The sequence below is a fragment of the Numida meleagris genome, chromosome 5 (assembly GCF_002078875.1).
Source record: "Numida meleagris isolate 19003 breed g44 Domestic line chromosome 5, NumMel1.0, whole genome shotgun sequence".
NCBI classification, from domain to species: domain Eukaryota; kingdom Metazoa; phylum Chordata; class Aves; order Galliformes; family Numididae; genus Numida; species Numida meleagris.
The window spans coordinates 19,612,540-19,635,552 of record NC_034413.1 but is presented as its reverse complement, the minus strand read 5'-3'; the positions used below and the strand labels follow the sequence as shown (position 1 = coordinate 19,635,552).

Sequence of the window (23,013 nt, the reverse complement as noted above, 5' to 3'; positions counted from 1 at the left end):
TTTAAAAAAAAAAAAAAAAAATTAATCCCCTGTTTGATTCAGTTTTTTTGCTTTTATTCAGCACACAGAAATGTCCCCTTATCAAAAGGTACAAAGCTAACTAATTCCCCAGACCACGAGCTCTCACTGCAGCTCCTCGGGGTGTGCAGGGAGGTCTGAAGGCAGTCCCCTCTCCCGCCAGCCCGCGGGCAGAGGAGGCGGACGAAGGCGCCGCCGCGCCCAGCAGCCGCCGCCGGAGCACGGCAGCGCTCAGCGATGTCCGCCAAGGAGGGGAGTAAGGTGCTGCTGCTGCCGCCCCACGCCACCAGCGAGCGCGCCGTCAAGGGTGAGCGACCCGCGACCCCGCGCCGGCCGAGGGCCGGGCCCGGCGGAGCGCCGAGAACATGGCTGCCCGCGCGGCGGGGCGCGGGGGTGGCGGGCCGGACCCCCGGCGGGAGGCCGCGGTGGGCGCGGGGACAGGTGGCCCGGGGCGAGGGCCGCCCGCAGGTGGGCGGCGGGGGCGCGGGGTGAGGAAAAACGGGGCCGGCTTTGTTCTGCGGGGAGATGCTGCGCTGGGCACCGCCGGGGGAAGGCGCTGCTCGGCTCGGGCGGCTGCTGCGTGGCCGGCCCTGCGTGGGGCTGAGCCGGGCGGACGGCCTCATGTAGCCCGAGGCCTGTGCCGCGGCCCCGCGTGCGGCCGGCCGGGCCCGTCACCGTCCCGCGGGGCCTTCCCGCCCGAGGGGTCGGGCCCTTCGTGCTCTGCGGGGTTCTCTGCTGTCTGCGCAGCGGTGCCGGGGTCGTTACGGGCTGTCAGTGCAGGAGGAAGAGGAGCCGCAGCCTCCTGCCATTGGCGGTCGGTTCTGATGGGCAAACTCACCTTGATCCGTTTCTTCGTGGGTGTCAGGGTTTTACTGGAAGTCTCTAAAAGCCAAACGTTATGCTGCTTGGAGGAAAAAGTAAAACATTTCCAAGCAGATAGCTCTGTGTGACGCTGAGGCTATCCAGTGACCACAGTGCTGTGAAACGCAGCTCACCGGGCGTGTCACCTTAAGCTTTTCAAGGAGAATAACCCTTTGCAACTAAAGCACTGTATTTGTTAGATTTAACCTCTCTGTTTGGGTGGTGCTATCAGCAATACTTGAAAGCATTTTAGCTCTTTGTTTGCTTGGATGACAGGTAGCACCCGGAGGTCTGAGGTGGTGCTGTGTGGCTTTGTGGCAGCAGACCTGGCCAGCTGGTAATCTGTGGCTGTGTACAAAGCAGTCTGGTTGCAAGGCTGACGTTCCTAAGAACACGCAATCCAACTGATCTCAGAGGAGAGCTCCTGTTCATTTAGCTTAACGGTTGCTCTTGGGAAACCAAGAGGATGCTTTTTTCTTCAGCAGGTCCTAATTAAAGCCTTGGAAGCCTATAGTATTTTGGAAATCAGCACGTTTCCCAGTGTGCTGGAAATCTTTGCTCACAGTGAATTGCTACCCATTGGGCATTGCTTAACCTGTTGATTTGTCTGAACAAATTCTGAAAGTAAAAGTAGGAAATGATAGAACTGGCAAATTAGGGACTTGTGTTAATTAGGGCTGTTGGTGCGAAACCGTTATAGCAGCGTTTAGGTTTGCTGAGGTCTTATACCTCTACTCAATCCGTTGTAACAAATATAAGTTCTTCAGACAACGTGGAAGAGCCTGCTGATTTCTAAAGACTTTATAACTCAGCTTATTAGGTGCTGCCTATGAATATGGTTGCTAAAAAAGGTAGTTAGTGCTTGCTTCATTGTAGCAGGATCGCAGCCTGAGGCCAGTGTTTCTCTGAACCCTGTTGAGTGGGATACAGAAATGTTGTAAAGGTAGCCAGGCCTTGATAGCTTGATCTGGTGGAATCACAGCCTGTTTAGCGTTCATACAGTGGCATTTTTCTCTTCTTTCTGCCAGCGTGCCTGGTCTGTACCTGCCATGCTGAACTGTGGGGTTCTGGAGGGAGCTGGGCAGCTGTGCTGAGCTGTGTTCTTAACATGAAGGACAGATTGCTCCAGCACCCGCTACCCCAATGAGGTGCAGTGCAGCTTGAAATATTTCGACAGCAACCCCAGCAATGCAGGATTGCAGGTTGTGTCAGGGCAAAGCGGGAGTATCTGTGCAACAGAAATACATTTGTTGAAAGCATGTTAAAATGTGACATCTCTGTTCACAAATAGACGTGCTACCTCTCACATACAGGGAGTGCGCCCCATACTCTTACCTATGGCACAATGAACAGATTACAGGGATGGTGATACCCGTTTAAAATAGGTGGGCCCTCTGCTTTTGTCAAGGCAGCACTGCATACCAGGGGACACAAAATATTTATTAATTTTGATGAAAATGCGTGGACCGGGTGTGCTGGTGAAGCTGTTGAATGGTTAAATAATGTCCTATACTTTTTCATTCTTGAATGCTTAAGAATCATTGTAGAACTTAGAGCTTTTCCGCAAAGTATCAAGTCTGTCAGTGATAGTTATTAACGAATGTATTTACTGGAATACATTTTTGGGAATCTTCTAAAGGGAAACACTTTTCACCAAAAATTCAAAATCACTATTGGTTGGAAGTTCTGATTTTTTGGATGCTGTTGGCTCTGTTCCCAGGGCACCCAGGTTTTCTGCCTCTCATTGCTGAGGCATTTCATTTATAACATCTCAGTTCTCTGAGAACAGCCACAGAACTTGGAAGAAAAATACAGTAACGCTACCTGAGGTGTCTGTGCAGTAGAGAATGGTCTGTATTTGAGTCTTCATGCTCTCCATACAGGATGTCTTCTAGGGAAGAGACATGAATTCAGGACTTACTGCTTGCTGGTATTTACATTGCTTTATCTGTTGCTCTTATTTCAGCTTTTTCTTTCTCTGTTCCTGGAGAAGGGGAAAAGTAACAGAACTTATCAAAAATAAGAGGCCATAAGAAATTAAATCTGTTGTTGTTAATATGTGTTGGCAGAAGTGGCAAAGAGATACCTGCTCAAGAAAAAATCATTAGTTACTGATGATATGATAATGTAATAATTGAATTATTAATTAAATGCAAATAATTTACGGATTAATAAAGGTAGGGCAATAATTAGAATATGGCCTCCTTTATATTTTGACCTGTATATATATCTACTCATCAGGGGTGCCTACGTCTAAAAAATACCTGAAACGTTATCAGGTAGAATGTTCACATTGGACATACACATAACACAGTCACACCTTAAATGCACGGTGTGTGCCATTTGGCTGCATTGGCCTTGCGCGCTTTCCAAATAAAATTATAAATCAGTGGCTTCTTGTATTATAGTATATTAAAAAGCTCTTTTTTTTTTTTTCATTTCTTAGTTAAGTTGTGTCTAAGTAATTTGTACTTGCAGTTTTTCCTATAAATGAATAGTTAGTTGCGGAATAGAAATGCGTGGATGCCACTTGTGGCATTTGGTTTCCCCAGGCTGTCTGGTGGCCAGGCTTCTGCTGCTGCGTATGACAGAGATGAGAAAAGGTACCTGTCTTCTTGATTCGCTGCTTTCTGAGGTGCCCTCTTTGTTTCTGAAGAACACTTAGCATTGTGCTGTCTTGTGGAAGATAGCATTCAAACTGCTGTTTGTATTTCATGGCTATGTGTGGTTCTTCTGATTTTACTTTATTTTTTCCATGATAAAGTGTGATAGGTAGATGGTTGTATTTAGCTATTAAGTGATAGCTTATTGAAGCAACTCAGCTACTCCGTAAGTCACAAAGAGAAGTAGCTCATGGTTTAGCCTTGAGCAGGATCCTAAATTAAGATACTAATAGCTATTTTTTGGCAATGACGTCCACGTAGGAGAAAAAGAAACTGTTGTAATCTTTGACTTCAAAATATGGAGTCTGATTTAAATTAAAAAGAAACAAAACAAACACGCAGATAAAAGGATAAATGGCATACAAGCAGCATGACTACTGTTTTAAAATTACAGTTAGGCCCTTAGAATGCCTTTATGCTGCTGGCTAGCCTGATTCCAAACTGATTCAGAAAAGAAGGAGGCTATTAAAGAGAATATTAATGCTTTGGGAAAAAAAAAAATCATAGTTACGATTTGGGAGAGAAAATGGAATGGAATGGAATTCTGATGAGTTAATGTTTGAATAGCTCTGTGCGTTCTTTCTCATTTTTTGAGGGAGTGGTGAGAATACATGAACTGTAAACAGAAACAACAAGCAGCAAACAAAAAAACCCATGCCTGCCTTAGTTTTCAGTAGGGCCAGCTGGCAGGTGAGGCTTGGGATGGGAAGGCCAGAGCAGAAATCTGGCAACGACTTTCATCTGAGTTTGTGATGTAAAAGCTTAAGAACTCTTTCCCAGGAGTAATTTTTTTTTTTTTCTGAATGGGACTGAAGAAGTCTCACAGAAATGCAGATGGTTTCAGAACATACCAACAGTATGAATTTTAAAAAGTGTATATCCTCGGACCAGAAGATATTTTTCTAGTGGCACTAATGGAATTGTTTTTTCTTTTTCTTTGGGGTTTTTGGGTGCAGAATTGCTGATCTATTTTCCATAGCCTGTGGCATAGCTCATCTTCTGAGTCTGAGAAGTGGAGCACAGCAGCATTTTTACCAAGCTCCAGATTGAACTGAAGAGCTGTAGATCAGTGGGTTTAATTTAAGCAGACTCACAGCACTTGTGAAAGAGTAGACTGACTCAGTCCCTGGAGAAATATGGTATTAAAGAGGAGTTGGTCCAGTTTTCATAGAAGGAAATCCAGAGAAATTTTTAGCATTTTTTTGGAGGAGCCAGTAATGTGATTGATCCAGGCAAAGCCATTGATCATGTTCCCTCATCAGAGTCTTTAAAGTAAGCAAAAGAGGAAATGTCATCTTTTGGATCAAAATTAGTTAGGAGAGAAAATGCATTAATAGTAATAAAATTCTGTACTTGAAGGAGCTTAACATGTGTCTTCAGTGCTCTTTAAATATATTCTTAAATTATTTAGAAAATGGAGCGAATAGCAAAGTATTAACGCTTATTTATGATAGTAAACCTGCAGAGGTGTTTCAGAAGGCTTCTGTTAGTCTGAGTGAGTGAGCAAAGCTGCAGGAGACGCGGCTGTGATAAAGGCTGAGTAGTAGAGACTACAGGGAAGGAAGAACCTTTGCTGTGGTGAGTGGTGAGCTCTGGAAATAAACGTTAGGGCCTGTAGGGGTGGTATTCTGAAAATACTAGTTTGGTTTCAGTTGAACAGGCTGATGGGAATTTAGGGTTTGTTAGAAGATGAATTTAGGACAAAGAGAAAGAGAAAGCAGCAGCATCCATTTCATACGTCTTGTGTTGGATGTTCATCTGGAACGGCAGCATGTAATTTTTGGTCCCCCATCCTGGTTTTCTTCTTTATCTAGAGATACGTTCAGCAGCACGGAGTGCATTTTGTGCAAGGTAGAACAGAAAATTATAAATCTGTGATATGGTGAAGGGGTGGGTAAGTGAGGGGGATTGTTAGGTAGTACTTACATCGCAAATGGTTCTTACTGGAAAAGGTTTGTAGGAAACAACTGCAATTTCTGTTTCCCAGTAAAAAGGAGGAAAGCAGTACTGAACAACGTTTTCCTGAATTGAGTGTGAAGGAAAGATGAAATTGTTTTTCATATAACGTATAATTTAAGTTGTGGAATTCATAGCAATTAGATGCAGTAAAGGCAAAAAATATCTATTGAGAGATTGAGCAAAGCACTGAAGAGTAGTTCTGTCAGTGATTGTAAATGCGATGGTGTGGATGAAACTTACTTCTCTAGAGGAAATCCTTAAACCACCCTGTTTGGAACATGAAGCACGGTGAGGGAAAGTCCTGTGAATCCATCAGTGGCAGAGGCACGTTTAAGCACTAAATAATCTTCTAGCATAACACAGTGTGGTCATTTTTAAGGACGGTCCTCCTGCTAGTGATTTTCAGACAAGTAATCTTTATTTCTGAGAGAAATTTTCAAAAGCATTATCCAAATTAATAGAAAAATTACGCAGCGTAAAAAGTGAATGCAACATGACATGTTAGGCATAACAGTGGTTTCATCTGAGATTTATAATTGTATGAAACTTTTAAGACTGCAAGAGATAAAATAAATAGTGCCTGCAGTGCTTTAGCAAAGTTTCAAGGTTGACAAGGTCACCTGTCTTTGCTTTCAGAATGCTTGACACCATAGCAAGAGACGTGCCTTTAAAGAAACTTGAATAAAGGGATAATTTTTGTGGCATTTCAGAGTAATGCTATAATTCACAAGGAACTGACTTTGCTGAATATGTACTGTATTGTTTGGGATGAGTAGGGTAACTTGTATCTTTTGACAGCTGTTGATTCTAGCTTTCTGATTCAAGTAGATGCTGTCGTGTATTAGTGTTTTACTAATACTGTCAAGATTGCAAGTCCATAGGCCAACCGTCTGTGATGTCTTCGTGCTATTTCTTCTTTGAGTTACATCCTACCAAGTGAAAAAGGACAATTGGATGTATTCTGTCCTTGTAGTAGTAGTCACGGGTGCTATTCTTCTTGGTTCTTTATAGATCTTGGCAGAGAGAGGTAAAAACTCCAGGGACAGACCAGACGATAAGCTAGGAATTAGGCTTTGTTATTTTTCTGAATGCTGGTTCATAGTTAGCAATGCATTTGTAAAACCTAAACCTCCAAAAGCCCACAAAACACAACGAAACAACAAAAACAGATGACAGTGCTGGCAAAGTGAATAATGCTGGCCTTTCTTCACAGGACACCATACTTGTATTCACTTACGAGTTGTATTCATTTATGAGCTGCGGTGTGTGCTTGCAGCCTAGAAGACCAACAGTATCCTGGACTGCATCAAAGAATGGGTGGCCAGCAGGGCAGGGGAGATGACTGACCCACTCTGTTCTGCCCTTGTGAGGCCCCACCTGGAGTACTGAGTCTGGGCCTGCAACCCCCAGCACATGAAGGATGTAGAGCTGTTGCAGTGAGTGCAGAGGAGGGCCATGAAGATGATCAGAGGGCTGAAGGGCCTCTGCTGTGAAGAGATGCTGAGAGACTTGGGCTTGTTCAGCTTGGAGAAGGCCTTGCTGCAACATTTCGGTATTTGAAGGGTGCTTATAAACAAGACAGAGATGGATTTTTCACATGGTCTGGTAGTGATAGGAGGAGGGGGAACAGTTTTAAACTAAAGGAGGGGAGATTTAGGTTAGATGGTAGGAAGAAGTTTACTCAGAAGGCCTTGAGGCGCTGGCACGGGCTGCCCAGAGAAGCTGTGGGTGCCCTACCTCAAAGGTCCTCAAAGCCAGACTGGATGCGGCCCTGGGCAGCCTGAGCTGGTGGGGGGCAGCCCTGCCTATGGCAGGGGGTTGGAACTAGATGGTCTTCAAGGTCCCATCCAACTGAAACCATTCTGACATTTTATCAGTTTGTGGAGTCACAATGTGTGTTTCACGTATACCTGCAACCAATGCATCACATTATTTCCCTGTTTTAAATTGGGAGATCTGACACAAATGCAATGTCTGTGTTTAGTAACCTTGGTAATGTGAACTGAGGCTTCATTTGTGAAATCAAAAACACTTTTAATGCAGAAAATGAAAACAGGGGTGTTGGGCATGCTTTTACAGCCAAAGCCCAGTTTATAGAACATGGCATGGGGTCCTGATTATAGAGGAAAAAGGGCTCATTTTCTTTCAAAGTCAGACAAAAAAAAAAGAATTATTTAGGATTCTGAAGGTCTTAGGAGCAGTTCCACACTTGCTTGTGGAAATAGAGTTCATTGTGCGGTTGATGCCTTCTACTTTTTCCTACCATTTGTCTAGGGGCTTTGATCTCATCTTGTTTCGTGAACCTTTTCCAACAGAGTGCCTCTGATACAAGCCAGGTTTAACCACAGTTAGTAAAATGGGCATATATACCAGTGTGGTTTAAATTTACAGCATCTACATGTTAGATTTTATTAGCAGCTACTGTTGTAGTCAGTTACTAGGCAATGTGAGATCTGCTTTGGGTCTGGAAGTAGCATGTTTGTGTTAGTTGCCATACTGCACCTCGCAGCAGGGATTATTGCATTGGGTAAAGTGCCACGCTAATGTGGTTTTTCTGCTTCTGAACCTCTTCACAATATGCTGCAAATTTATCCATTCAGATTGATGATGACTTTTGGATCTCTATAGCGTGTTTTTTTGTAAGGTGTAAGTGAGTGAACCTAGAGATGCGTAAAAATCCGTTTATAGAATTAGGTTTAGAAGTGGGGTTTTTTGTTTGTTTGTTTGGGTTTTTCTCATTTGATATCTGTTTTAAGTAGCACTACAATAAAAAGATCCATTTTTTTTTCTTCTTTGCAAGTGCACGCTAATGATAGAAAACATCATCACCTTTTGCTGACAAAAACCAAGTTACTGTTTTTTTTTTCCCCTGGCTTTAGTATTTAAAGTTTTGAATCAATACATTTAAAATTGTACCAGCCATACATATTTTAAAAGTGAAATTGATTACATTTTACTAGTAAGCAACAGTTTGAGTTAGAAAATCCTGTGTGTTGTTGTAAATCATAATGTGTTATCTTTGTTACTAAGATCTCTACTTTTACTAATGGGATGTAGTCTGTTATTTTGTACTGCAACATGTACTGTTTTAGTGATTCATCTCAGTGCTTATCTGTTGCTTAGCTTTCAGGGAGTGGAAGAAGGGAATCCTTTAATGACCAACACCATGTTATTTCCTTTGGGTAATTCCTGTTAATTACCATTCCGCTACAGTTCCAAGAGCACAGGTTCTGCGCAAAGACTTTGAAACACAGATTGTATTTCTGTCGAAATACATCGTGGTGCAATTCTTTTTCCTTAGGCTATAATATTCTATTACTACTTCATCAAAGGATTAATTAAACCCATTAGTTTGCAGAAGTGGTCTGCATGCTTCAAAAATGGTCATCCTTAACCTACTAAAATGTTATTTTAATCCTTTTTTAAAGGTATAAGCTCTAATATGGTGTTAACTATTGTTGAGACAAAAAGTCTGAGTTGGAAGGAAACAGTTTTTATAAAAAGTGTTGCTGGTTTATTCCATGTGGGTGATGCAGATTAAATCTTTAGCCATGTTTTATTCTTCCTTCTCTTGGGCAATATGTATATTGTGAAAAAAAGATTTTTGTTAAACTCCAAGGAACTAATTTTGAGGCTTCTGATACTAACATTCATGATTTGGGGACGTTAGAGATAACCCCGGATATGCAGTTTTTCATTTGAAGTATAATTTCTGTCAATGTATTTATTAATTTAGCACAGTTCTTCCCAGACATTGGACAGAAGGTCAGACAGAAGAGGTCTTTATAGCCTCACAGAACATGCAGCTTTCTAGATAAACTCAAATCAGTAGTTGGTTGAATAGAACATATATTTTTTTTCAAGAACTCAGTCTAAAAAAATATTACTTGAAACTTCGTTAAGAGAACAAAATTCTCCCTGCCACATGCTTAGAACCTATGAAGTATTCCAAACAGTCACAAGGAAGAAGTCAGCACCATCTTTCTAAATTGTGAGGCCACTGGCAGTCACAGTACATCAGTAATGGTTTGTGCCAGAGTGAAGATCACCTCAACTGGTCACCTCAACTTCCAGTTCTCTGCCATGCACTGCATCTATTCAGAAAATCTCTGGAAACAAAAAAGGCTTGTCTTTCACCTGAGTGGGTCATCTTCCAGGAGTAATTCTAGGGCTAAAAAAGCACAGTTTCTGCAGAACTGCGTCTTGGTGTTGACTGACTGTGGTTCTGTGAAGGCATGATCTCTCATGCTTTTGCAGCAGTTAGAGAAGGAGAAATCTACCTTGTGAATTGTCTAATATCTCATAAAAGGATGAGCTAAACTTGACATTACTGAAGGCATTCGTGGTCCCGTCTCCTCAGAGGAACTGCCTGCTTTTGTAAGCTTACATGAACTTGACACCTGCAAACAGACGTGACTTCCCTGTTTAGTAACTGACTTTCTCACCTACCAGCTCGCTCTGTGTGCATTCGGTCGTGGATATTCACAGCGTGTATGTTTGTGTGCTTGCACCAACTACATTTGACATGGACCTAGATTCAGAAGCATAGGTTCTCCATTGGGCTTAGCATCTGTGCCTTGTGACCTTTGTCAAGTTCATTTCTCCTGTTTTTTTGCTCCTTGGTTTCTCCATCTGAACCTTCAAAAGTATCGCTTATTAATTCTAGATGGTTCAATGCAGCAACTGATTCTTGTTAGTACCACAGCACTTATGCCAAAATCCAGTCATCAAAACCGTATCTGGCAAAATATTTCAAGAAAAGAAACAGACCCACTTTATTAGATAATATTTCATTAATCTGAAGTTTATGTTATGTGGAGCTGATTTGTTCCTTGTGGCACAAATAGTGTGTAAAAAGGGGAGGGGATTGTCTAGAAAGTTATTTATGGATTAACATGAATTACCAAATAAAGCAAAAATAACATTAAGAGAATACGAAGGTTGAAAAGTTGAGCTCAAAAAACAGTGAATGCTAGAGCTGGAGTGATGTGGTCATGATAAGATGCTTCTAGAAGTGAATTAAATTTGTATTGTTGGAATGATGGGTTTCTCTGTTTGGACACAGATTTAGGTTTGTAAATAATTGTTGTACATGGAACAGAAGTGGTTGTCTTTTGATTTCTTAAATACAATAAGTTTATTAGGATTGGGGTTACGTGGCATTTTAACACTTCCAAGTGAAACCTGACTACTAGAGGGGACTGGAAGGAAAGCCATGCTATTTACTTAGTAAAATGTTTTATGTCCAGAACCAAAATGCCAAACTCGTTCTATGCTGGGTAACATCAAAGCAAGATTTTCAGCTTCTTTCTACTTAGGAACATTAAGTAGATATGTTTCCTCCCATTTTTTAAAAATCGTATTTGAAATAATATTTTAATGGAGGGAAATTGAACAATGTTGCTCCTTTTGTTTCATTCTTCGAATGCATATATGCAGATATATATATTGTATGTCTTTCAGGTTAGTTTTATTGGCTGTAATCCCGCACAAGCAGGATGATATGTAGGTGCACTACTCAGTGGGAATTTTGATATATTCTCTTGTCTCGTGATCCCCATGCAGGTTTCATGTGTGCAGTAATGATCTGCCACTGTTGGACAAGCTGAATGTGAGCCAGCAGTGTGCCCTGGCTGCCATAGGGCCCCACACCCCGGGGTGCATCGGGCCCAGCACTGCCACTGGGCGAGGTGAGGGGGTGTCCCGCTCTGCTCTGGCCTCACCTCCAGCACTGCGTGCGGGTCTGGGTGCTGCTACAAGAGGAGGACATAAAGCTATTAGAGAGCATCCAAAGGATGGCTATGAAAATGGTGAAGGAGGGCAGGGTGTGTGAGGAGCAGCTGAGGTCCCTGGGTTGGCTCAGCCCAGAGCAGAGGAGCTGAGGGGAGCCATCATGGCGGCTGCAGCTCCTCACAGGGAGCAGAGGGGCAGCGCTGAGCTCTGCTCTCTCTGACAGTGACAAGGCCCGAGGGAACGGCATGGAGCTGTGTCAGGGGAGGGGCAGGTGGGAGTTAGGAAACGGTTCTGCCCCAGACGACAGTGGGCACGGCCCCGAGTGCCAGAGTTCAGGACAATGCTCTGAGACGTAGGGTTTGGATTTTGGGTGGTGATGTGTGGAGCCAGGAGTTGGACTCACTGATCCCTATGGGTCCCTTCCAGCTGAGGATATTCTACACTCCTATGTAAGCTGCCGTCAAAGCACAGTCTTGGCGTCTGCCAAGCCTGGTTTGGTTCCCAATTCAGACCACTCACGTGCTCTACTTCTTTGAGATCTGGATCACATAGGATCTTTTTTTGATCCGCAAACCAGAATCCAGACTTCAGATACTTACAGACATTCCTAAAGTTGTGTCAAGTATATGGACAGCCTCAATTCGTAGTTGCATCTTTTAGAGACAGTGCAACAGGAGAATAAGGAAAACAGGTTCCAAGAAGGGTATTCTATGTATTCATGGTGACTGTGCTATAGGTTTCCAGAATTACAGATTTTTTTCTGAGAGAAAGAAGTTGTTCTGCTGCTTAATCAGAAGGCTGACAGAACTTCAGTGGAGTCCATCCTGCTGCCTTTCTGCCGTATGGAGGCTAAGAGATTTGTTTCACCTTTTCCATTAATGCTGCCATAGATCTTTGCTACAGTCCCCCTTCATTTTCATAATTTTAGGCTGAAGAATTCTAGCTTACCTTTGTTATTGGAACTTTTTTATTTTTGTTGTTCTCTAATTTTTTTTTATTATTATTTCCCCTTTATAAGATGGGTGAACCAGAATGCCTACTAGATTTATCAGTGGCATAGTTAATTGTATCTTATTTAGTATTCTATTTCTTTGCTAGTAATTCTTAACTGGGTATTTTTCTAGAACAGTAGGGAAGACCTTGTTTCAAATAGTAGTAGTAAGTTTATAATCTGTGATTTTTATATGTAAAGTTAGAATTGATTTCCTTCATTAATTCACATTTATTAATATTTCATGTCGTGTTTTCTAGCTTAGCCATTCAGTATTTCTTCTGTAGCTCATCATAACCTGCACAGTTCTTCACTGTCCAGAATACTTGTCACTTTGAAAACGGCACCCCTCTATGAGTGACCTTCTTTTCAGTGTAATTTGTGAATATGTTAAATAGCACAGATCCTAGGGGGGTGATCTGTTGACCTTCCTTTCCACGTGCTATCACCTCCTTTTTCTTATAATCCTTTAAACAGTTTTGTATCCTTTTGTTGCTACCTTTGTTTTTTTTTGTTTGTTTTGAAGAGTCCTTGATGATGGACATGTTTTAAAGTGCCTTTTGCAAGTCTGAGTGGATATTAAATGGATTTCCTGCATCCCTAATACTTTCACTCCTTCAGAGAATGCCAGTATATTTGAGAAATACCATGTCCCTTTGCAAAGGCAGTTTTAACTCTTCCAAATGTTGTATAGTTTGCTGTGCCTTTCAGTAATTTTATAGTTTCTATGCACATTTATAGGTGTTAATTATTTTAATACATATGCAGAAAGCACTATTCTATCCTGTTTTTAATGGTGTTCTTGAGTTTGTTGACTGGAAGACAAATTTGCTACTTTGGATAACAGCTGTTCCATGATAGATCCAGTTCTGTTCCTTCTTGTTGGAATATATATTTAGAATAGCATTATTGCGACTAGCGTTTCTTCTTCTAAATTTTAGCTGTCCCTTTCCCACCAACGCATCGTTTGACATCTGAAGAAGTGTTTGACACAGATGGAAAACCCAGGGTTGACATTTTGAAGAACCACTTGATAAAGGAAGGTCGAGTGGATGAAGAAATTGCACTTAGAATCATCAATGAGGGTGCTGCAATATTACGGAGGGAAAAAACTATGATAGAAGTTGAAGCTCCAATTACAGGTAATATTTCTAGATTATTTCACTAATATTTAAATTTTAAAAATATTCAGATTTTTTTTTCACTAGTGTAGTTTCTCTTAAAAAATCACTAGAATAAAATTTCCTGTAATCTTTTTGAGTAATATCTCACAGTTGCATTTGCTTAGCAGTACTCAGATGGCCTGAAAAAAGACGTTGCTCATTACTGTATAAAACTGAGGTATTGAACCTGTTGGGGAAAAAAATAGAGTAAACAGGATTATAATGACAAAAGAGAAAGTAGTTAAATGACGTTTCCCTGGAACAGATAAGTGAACTCAGAATTATTCTGAAATTTACCTATGTGAAGAGAAGCTAATTGCTGTTGTTTGAAGCAAATATTGTGACCTAGATTTCTGAGTGAAAAATACACCTTATAGTTCCTCTGTAGGTGAGACTGATGACTGAGTGCAAAACAGTGTTCTTATGAGGGTAGTAGTACTGGAAGGCGTAAGATTGTTTTGCTGTCTTTAATGCAACAGGACTAATCCACTGTGTTACAGAACTGATCTGCAGTGGTTTTAGGGGTATTTTTGTACTTGGACTAGTTCTGTTTGTAGCTGACCTGGACAAAGATGGAATTAGTGTCCTTAATGAATTTTATTTACAAAAAATCCAGTTTCATAGAAAATATTTTATACTGTGTATCTGTGATTTAAAATAATGAATGTAGGTTTGATTTTTTTGTGTTCAAATCAGGTGGCCTTTAATTTGAATGCTTACTTCAAAATGGACCTTTGTAAAATAAGTGTTTTCAAAAGCTTATTTTAGGGCATCAGCTTGCTTTGATTTGTTAACGTCTGGCAAATGAAAACATTTAAGTAGTATATCATTATTGCTGACATTTTAAAGAAAATTAAACTATTCACCTGGTGGAAACAACTAACTGAATGAACTTAGAGTATTTTTAAGTTCTAGATCAAGCTCAAAATGAATGCTGTCCATACATTTAGAATTTTTATTTTTCTCTTTGTTTGGGTAGTCGCCCTGTGTTACCGGTGTATTGGAAGCTGAAAAAGAGGGAACCTTCTTACAGTATTTGAGTAGAAATCTTCAGAAATGTGACGTACAAGACGATGCATTTTATTTGATCTAATGTTTTGTAGGTCTTTGTGACAATTGTTTTACTCCAAGGGAATAACAATCTGTCAAGTGCCATATCTGATATTTCTTTCCAAAATTAGAAGGACTTATTTTCCCCCCAAATTTCCTGATGCGCACTAAGAAGCCAGAAGAGACTGCTGGTCAGCTGATCAGTGATGTTTTGTATCGATGGAAGGCATAGGCTCTCAAGTGCTATCAGCAACACCTTCCTGCAGTAACAAGAAAGCAGCTCCTGACTTCCATTGCACTGGAAATTCCTGTGGGAATGAGGAGTTAGGAGCAGTTGTCTCTTCCATGGGTTGTTTGGTTTTTGTTTTTGCTTTCTTTTTTAATTGCAAGATGACCTGGCTTTGCTGTGTGCTCTTCAGAGTCTTCTCATCTGCTATCTTCGGCACTTCTGCCTTAGATTGCTGACCACTGATCTTGTACTGTTTCATATTCTAAAACCACAAAATAATCCACTGTTGAAGTAACGAACATGGTTATTTGAAGGAGAAAAGCAGAAGAGAAGATATGTTGATGCTGAAAGGTGTGATAGTCAGACTTAGAAACAAAGGCATACTCTCCCTGCTTTTCTCAGCCCCACGTGGAAACAGCAAATTGTTGCAAAGCGGCATCATAATACCTTTTCAAAATGCATACCAAGGCAGATCTGCAAAGATACATAAGGGGCTGGGGGAGACAGTAAAGAGCTGCTGACAGCTTTCAAGACCTTGATACTCTGTGTATTAACTGCTTTTGAAAATTATTCCACAGTCTGCCAGATGCAAATCTGATTGTTACCAGTGTTGCCACATGTAGCGAGAACAGAGTCTTAATGAACAGCAGAGCATGTAGCTTCAGAAACTTCTGTTAGTTCTCTTTTATGCATGTCCTTTCTCTTTATTAGAAGTACTTTGTGGCTGTTTGCTTAACTAGAACTTAGTAACGTTTCTGTTAGATTTTTTAAAATTAATTTGAACAAAATTTTTGCTTGCAGTGTGTGGTGATATTCATGGCCAGTTCTTTGATCTAATGAAGCTGTTTGAAGTGGGAGGATCACCTGCTAACACAAGATACCTCTTCCTCGGTGACTATGTAGACAGAGGTTATTTTAGTATAGAGGTAACTGAATATATTAATCTGTTTGTCCTGAATTTTTCTATAAGCACACTTTCATGGAGATTTTCAAATGACATTTCAGGTCTGCTTTAACGTGTGAATGTGTTCTTCCTTGCTGTGCTTTCTCCTATTACAAAGGCCTACTTAGAAGAGGATATTGACCAGCGATTTGGACTGTCCTGCTGGAATTGCCAGACTTACTCATTTTTCCTCCTCTTTCTGCATTTAGGCTTTATGAAAGTTGAATTCTGTAGCTTTATTGTATATAATGTTGCTTCTCTGGAAATATGCGTTAAGGTGCATTTATAAGTTTTTGGAGAACAGGTGAGTTTTGACTGAGAGGTCCTTCTATCAATGTGTTAAAATGTTTATATGTACAAAATAGACTCCTTTTATTTATATAATGTTATTTAATAATTATTGATATTTTTCTATACTAAAATTCTGAAAGCAGTTACAGATGATGTGTATATCTACCATTAATTTTTCAGGTATTTTGAATTCAAATAATTTTTAAATTTTCAGCACGTTTATGAAATGTGTTACACATCAGAGATATACACATATTCATATCAATTAGTTCCATATGTATAATTTTTCAGTTAACTACTGTTCTTGAGCCAGCTTGGCATCCCTCATAGATACCAAATCTAATAGAGCAGCATACCATTTGAAATAGTATTTTTCAATGCTTGATGTATAAGGCTTTGTATTAAAATTACTCTGTTCTAATAATCTATGTGTGGGCATGTATATAGACAGTGAAGGACGTGCATTTTGGGGTTTTCAGGGACTGTAGACAAACAGGAGATACAGCAAGAATGATTGCCTTGGAAGTCATTTATAAGGAAAAATTCCAGCATTCATGTGCTGTGTATTCATGTGGTCTTCGTGGCCTGTTCTTGGTGATTACAAATAAGTTAATTGTTCTTTTCAAGGACTTTTACATAGCAATAATGAACTGTAGCAACAAAACAACTTTTCAACCATTACACTTAAGAAAACCGTGTGAACCTTGCTTGAATATTTTGATTAGAACAGGTTCATTTTTTTTTCTTTTACATTATTATAATGTAATTTTTAATATAATATTTGAAATGCTAAATAGAGTTGTAGAATGTGTGAAGACATGCTAAATACACTCTTGAAAACCACTCCAGGATTTTTAATATGTTTCTCTTCGTTGGGATAATCTGTGTCTTCTTTGCTCGAAGTGGGTATTGGAACAGCAGTAAAATATGTGGCAGATTATCTGAATGAAGTTGAAACACTGTAAGTACATGGAGGTGGGCCTATGCTTTGTGTCCTGTTGAGAAAGGAAAAAGTAGTATGTTAAAATAATGAATTCAGCACTTTACTTCCAACATTTTATTTAAAAAATAAATAAAAAAAAATCTAGATAAATTTTTGTTTGCTAATCCTTAGCATTTAGGAAATGTGACTTAACCTCTGGGTGGAATTTGGAGTGTTCATATATGGTTACTTTAAAGTTTCTCTTAGTGACTGGAAATGTAACATAATTTTGGTAAAATTGTCTTTTCGTAGCACAGTGAAGGTGAAATCTTCAAAAGCACAAGGAGTGAAAATTGATTTTTCTCAAATAAATTCTTTAATCCGTCTATCCTAAAACTTTTTTAATTGCATTGATACTTCAGTAGTAAACCATTTTCAATTAAACGAATGCAATCACTTCTGATGGGAAAATTCACTACGTGCTATACTATATTTGTATAAAGCAGACTACTGGAATCAGGATGGAGTTCTTCCCATAAGTATACGCAAGTTCTTCTTTTCTATATTGAAAGTAATAAGACATAGAAAACTGTGACACTAGTTTGTAGGTAGTAATAAAAAATAAATACACTGGTACAGGATCAGTACAAAAAATGTTCTTTTTGAACTTAATAGATACCATGCTTAAACTCAGAAATTTTGCTAAGTATATTACTTGTTTATTGAAAGAAAGGCACTGCTTTTACACTTGTCTATTGCAAATCTTTAAGATTGCCAATGTCCATAAATTTTTCATACAAACCGAATTAACTAAAGCATTTCACAGTTATAGAATTTGCCAAATTAATTCACATATTCATCTGATGATAAGCAGTTGTGTCGCAAGCTGAATATGCTCTGCTGGGAAGTAGTTTTAAAGAGTCTGGGGACTTTGCAAGACCTGAAAGTATTTTGCAGTTACAAGAATGTAGAAAAATGATTAATTTGTATATTATTACTTAGATTAAAAAAAAATCAATAATTAGTTTAGCTGAACTTCTCAATAGAAGTCCTTGATGTTTTCCTCAATATATGTTTCCTTTATTTTCTCTCTTCCTTCGTGTACTTACTGTACTATGCAAAATAACTTTGAAGAATGATAGCTTCAGGGTTCCTGTACTGATTGGAAAAAAAATAGTCGTAACTTGCAGATGAGTTCAAGGTGGGCCAGAGCTACTGGGATTTAACTTTTTCTGTGCTCAGTTAAAAATGTGAAAATTAAGAAATACACTTTGGGTATTCAGGAGTGCTGGATGGTAACAGGCTCTGCGTATCAAAAACTGCATATTCTGCAGCTCCATACCAACTCTCTTTGCTAGTGATGTTGCAATAATGATTATATATGGAAATTTACTATATTACCTTGAATTTACTGCTTCAACACTGAATAAACATGCAGCTTTCCCATTTTGGGGGGGACAGGGACGGGACAATAAATTTTGTCCATTCTTAGTTTAAAAACACCCTAAAACAATAGAGATGTCTTTAAATTAAGCAGATTTTTGTGGACTTTATTATTTCCACTAACGTATGTCTGCTTTCCTTCATATGAAAACAGATTTTATGCACAGAGACATGCATTGTCTAGATGAAACTGAACAAGTTGCATAATTCTGGTTCAGAACTGATGTACTGGGTCAGGAGAAGTAGTGTTGTATTTTTTTAATGGCACGTTGAGCTGTACTTATATTTGAAGCTGTTGGCATTCTTACTCAAATTCTCTGACTAGTAACAGGTTTTAAAGTGTAATTTATTGAATATCTTTGTTTTCCAACAGTGTGTGCTGTATTTATGGGTCCTGAAAATTCTCTATCCAAGCACGTTATTTCTTTTGAGAGGCAACCATGAATGCAGACACCTAACAGAGTATTTTACCTTTAAACAAGAATGTAAGTACTATCTAAGAACATCACATTAGTTTACTTCAAACCTAATGATTTCCAGTCTCTCATTTTGCTTGAGAGATGTTTGTTAGTATAATGAAAGTCCTGCAAACTTTTGGAAACCCAGCTAACTTCTGTAAAACCACTTGCTGTTAAGTGTGGCAGTAGAGTGCAGGTACGTAGAGGACTTGTTGTTGTTTGTAAAGATATATTGTGGAGTAAACTTTGATGCATCAATCCTGTTTTTGAAATTCTGGAGAGAAGAAAGTTATTCTGGTTTCTTGGCTATAGTCAGTAGTGTGAAGTAAGCTGCTGTCCAGAGTTGGGAAGCTAGCAAGAAAATACCCTGCTGCTGAGTAATTTCCATTTGGAAATTGATTTTAACTATATAACTAAGATAACTCTTTTGGTGTCATAGGCTGCTACCGCTTTTGGAAGTCAGTATTAGTACTGAGCCATTGATAAATGGAACATTTGCTCTGAAAAAACTCTCTTCAATGAAGGTAGAAGTTATGTGATATGATGTATAGTCAGTTCTTAGCATTTCAATGTAAATGAGAAGTCACAAACTTCTCAATGCTTTTTAAAGTATGCTATATAATTGTATAACACAAAATATGTTGGTCACTCTGAAAGTGATGCCTCCTATTTATTTCCATGGAAACTACAATAGATACAAAGAGCTCAGTAACATTGTTTGATAGAGCAAATTCTCAGGTACAAAATGCTGTTTTTCAGCAAATTCATTCACCGTTAGCTTTGTATTTTTGCCAGTGATGAACAAGACCTGCATGCTGCATTTGTAAACATCTGCACCAGTGGAGGTGACCCACTGTCACCACTGCTGAAATGCACCACCCACCACCTCACTGTGCTCACATCCACTGTTTGGCTTCCGTAAACATTCTGCAAGCGTCGATGAGTGTCAGTGGGTGCCATTTTTTCCACAGGGAGGAATTCAGTTACACACCTTTGCATCATAAACACTTCCATGTTCGACATCTCTTTGTCAAACTGCACGTCTGCTGCCATCTGTCACGTCACAATGAAATGTAACAGAATATTGGCAGGGAGGTTCACCCTCTACTGCCCTCAAAACATCCGTCTCCAATGTCAACATAATAAAATAGAAGGCATTACTTTTGGAGCAGTTCTCATAGTTCTGTGATTTTATTTATTTTAAATAAAAATAGTTTCTCCACACTTAAAAGAAAAAAAAACAGAAGAAATGAAAAAAGTTGTGAGTTCTGGAAGAGAATTTCTTTAAAATGTACTTACTGTCATAGTGTTTGGAAACATTCATTCAAGCTCAACAATATTTGTTTTAGTATTTTTTTTTTTTAGTATTTAATTTCTCAGATTCACTCTTACATTTATGATCCCCTAGATTACATTCTCTGTGGAACACGGAATTCTTAACAATTTGTATTTTCTTTCCTGCAGGTAAAATAAAATACTCTGAAAGAGTCTATGATGCTTGTATGGAAGCTTTTGATTGCCTCCCTCTTGCTGCTCTCCTAAATCAACAGTTTCTTTGTGTTCATGGTGGACTTTCACCAGAAATTAATACACTAGATGACATTAGGAGAGTGAGTATTTTGTGTATTTGAAAATAAGTGGAAGTACAGGTATTTATGCGATGATAAACAAATTCACGTTTGTGGAGTTGCCAGTTCATTTTCTGTTCTTGTCCATTTTGGAAGTGTAAGTCAGAATCTGAAGTTGAGACCAAGGGTTTTTATGTATGATCCTGCTTAGCCCATTTAGCTCATTTTTCATTATACATCTCAGTGGGGACAGCTGGGACTGTTAAAAACACACAGAAACACCTCAAAAACTCCACAGAATTTCCTAAGACGTGTAATGCAAATGAGAACTTCGTATCCAATCTAAATAGAACTTTTGTTTTTTACTAGGTAAGAACTGAATGGCTTTCAGGAATAGAAGTTAATTGTAGTCTTGAAAGTGTTTTGTAAATCAGATTTCGTATTTCAGTTATTCTTATATTTCTTTTTAAAATGTTTTTGTTTTTTTTTTTTTACTCTCTTGAACGTGTGGATTTTTTTCTGTTTTTTTGGAAAAGTATGAAACCATGTTTACTAGAAAGTTGGGTTGCTATTTAAAATGACAGATTTGGTAGTCATTTGCTTAACGGCTGTAGAATGCTTCCCACTGTGGGAAAAGTGCTGACTGTATCAGTGAGAAAAATGAAAAGTTTTCAGAACTGAACAACTGAAACACTGAGTAGTTAATATTGTGCAATTTAAAGAGAAGACGGTTGTGATGACATAAGATGTCTTTTTGTAATAAATTTGCATCAGCTTGCATAGAGTGCTGCTGTCAGGTCGGATACAAGATTGTATCTGAGAGTTTCAAACACAATTGCTTTCCTTCTTGCATACTCCCTTTTACTTATTTCAGTTAATTCAGCTGACATCTTGACTACAGAATGTACCTCTTCTTGGAAGGAAGCGTCCTGATTATTCAGGTTTTGTAAAACTGGCATACAGCCTGACATGGGTGTTGTTTTATTGCTAGGTCTTATTTTCAATGTTTGAGTTGTTCAATGGGAAATTAAAAAAAAAAAAAGATAACCAGTTGTTTGAAGACTAGGAATAACTAATTGAGCAGGATCAGTGCCTTCCCTAGGTCATTCCTGCTAGTGTTTTGTCTCAGTGGGGGGAGGGTCAAGGGAGTGGAGGTGAGGGATGGAAGGAAAGAGTGTTCCCTTACACTGAATCAGCTGCTTGAGTGCATTTTGTGTGGTTTTCCAAAATCCCTCGTGTATGTCTAGTCATGTCTTTTCTAGTATCTGAAATCCTTGGAGGAAATGGTTATACCAAATTAGTTCCACTGAAAGCTGAAGCTTCTGAAGAGATCAAAAACATATATTTTTTTTCTTTCTTATGAAAGGCTTTTTGGACAAGTGAATCTTATGTAACTTAAGTTGCATGTTCCTTCTATAAAGGCCTAACTGCTTTTAAATCTTTATCAGTTGTATTGTTGAGAGCCTTTGCCAAAATACGCTAGTACTACTTGGTCATTGAAGGCGATAGCATCTGTCCTGGCTCAGTAGTCATTCCTGTACTTTTTCTCTAAACTAAGAGAGATAAGAAAATTGTACCTTCTTCATTAAAGATGCAAAAAAGAGAAAACAATAATTTATTGGTTTTTTGTGTAGTAGTGACGTTAGTGTTAGAGCATTTGTGGATATTCTACAGTTTTTAGATATTTAGAGCAAGATCTCCAGTACAATGGCTTTGGTATAACTGATGCATTTATGTAAGATGATTTTTTTCCTTCTATTGGAATTTCTTTTATAATGTAATTATAAGGAAAAAAGGAAATTCTATTTTTAATATATTTTGCAGTTTGTGAAAATACAGATAAAAAAGAGACTGTTTCATTGCATTGTGGTCACTAGAGTGGGTTTCCAAACTGTGTAAAAGCAGAACCCTTTGGAATGTGTTTTCAGATTACTATACACAACATTCTGTTACTTGTAATGGTTTGTCCTGTTGATAAGAATCCATAGTACTTCATAAAAGGAATTTTGGTGCAAGAAATGGAGGCTATAATTAAAGAAAATATGGAGTTGAAACTCTGAAAGTATTCTCTAGCAGGAAATCTAATTGCCACACTTGGTATAGAATTGATTTAGTTTTTTGGCAACTGAAAGATTAAGTTTTATTTTCATGATGAACTTAGATTAAAATAGTGAAACAAGTATTAAAAATAATTATGAACAATTTCATGAGCCTCCTAGAAGATTTTACGTACAAATTGAGTTTCAGATCTTAAGGAAAAAGTGCTCCCATTAGCCAGTTGTGAAAGTTAAAAATTGAAATCATTGCAGTATTTTCAGAACATGTGGAAATATTTATAAACTTCTTCTGAAAGGATTCAGAAGCATCTAAGTTTGGAATCAGGTTTCAGATTGTTGAATGGAAGTTTCCAGCAGTTGATAACCGCCTTTTTGTAGACTTGAACAGGTCATGAAGTACAATTTTTGAAGCTGAAATAACAAACATAGGTTGGTGCTTCAGTTATTTTCATAGGAACTGTTTAATTAGTTGTAGGTGATCTTAATCGCTTTATCGGTGCAGCTGGGCATCTCGTCTGTTATTACTACTTAGCATGTACAATAACAATGCTGCTGTAGCAGTAGAGGGTTTTGTTACCCCATGGGAAGTTTCAAAAGCTGAAACAGAAAACAGAATCTGAGTGTTACAAAAACTTGTAATTGTGGATCGGTGTTTTTCTCTTTT

The 23,013-nt window shown here is 38.9% G+C and overlaps 1 protein-coding gene across 5 annotated transcripts in view; it reads left to right on the top strand.

Moving 5' to 3' along the window:
* The window catches only part of PPP3CB (protein phosphatase 3 catalytic subunit beta), a 51,273-nt gene continuing 28,432 nt past the window's right edge, over positions 173–23,013 (top strand). For all 5 annotated transcript variants that reach the window (XR_002439876.1, XM_021400364.1, XM_021400362.1 and 2 more), the window contains exons 1-5: positions 173–325; positions 13,167–13,367; positions 15,469–15,593; positions 18,640–18,751; positions 20,189–20,334. Coding sequence is in view for 4 of the 5 variants with exons in the window: in XM_021400364.1 (XP_021256039.1) it covers positions 256–325; positions 13,167–13,367; positions 15,469–15,593; positions 18,640–18,751; positions 20,189–20,334 (654 nt within the window). In the remaining variant the exon portion in view is untranslated. The remainder of the gene's footprint in view (positions 326–13,166; positions 13,368–15,468; positions 15,594–18,639; positions 18,752–20,188; positions 20,335–23,013) is intronic.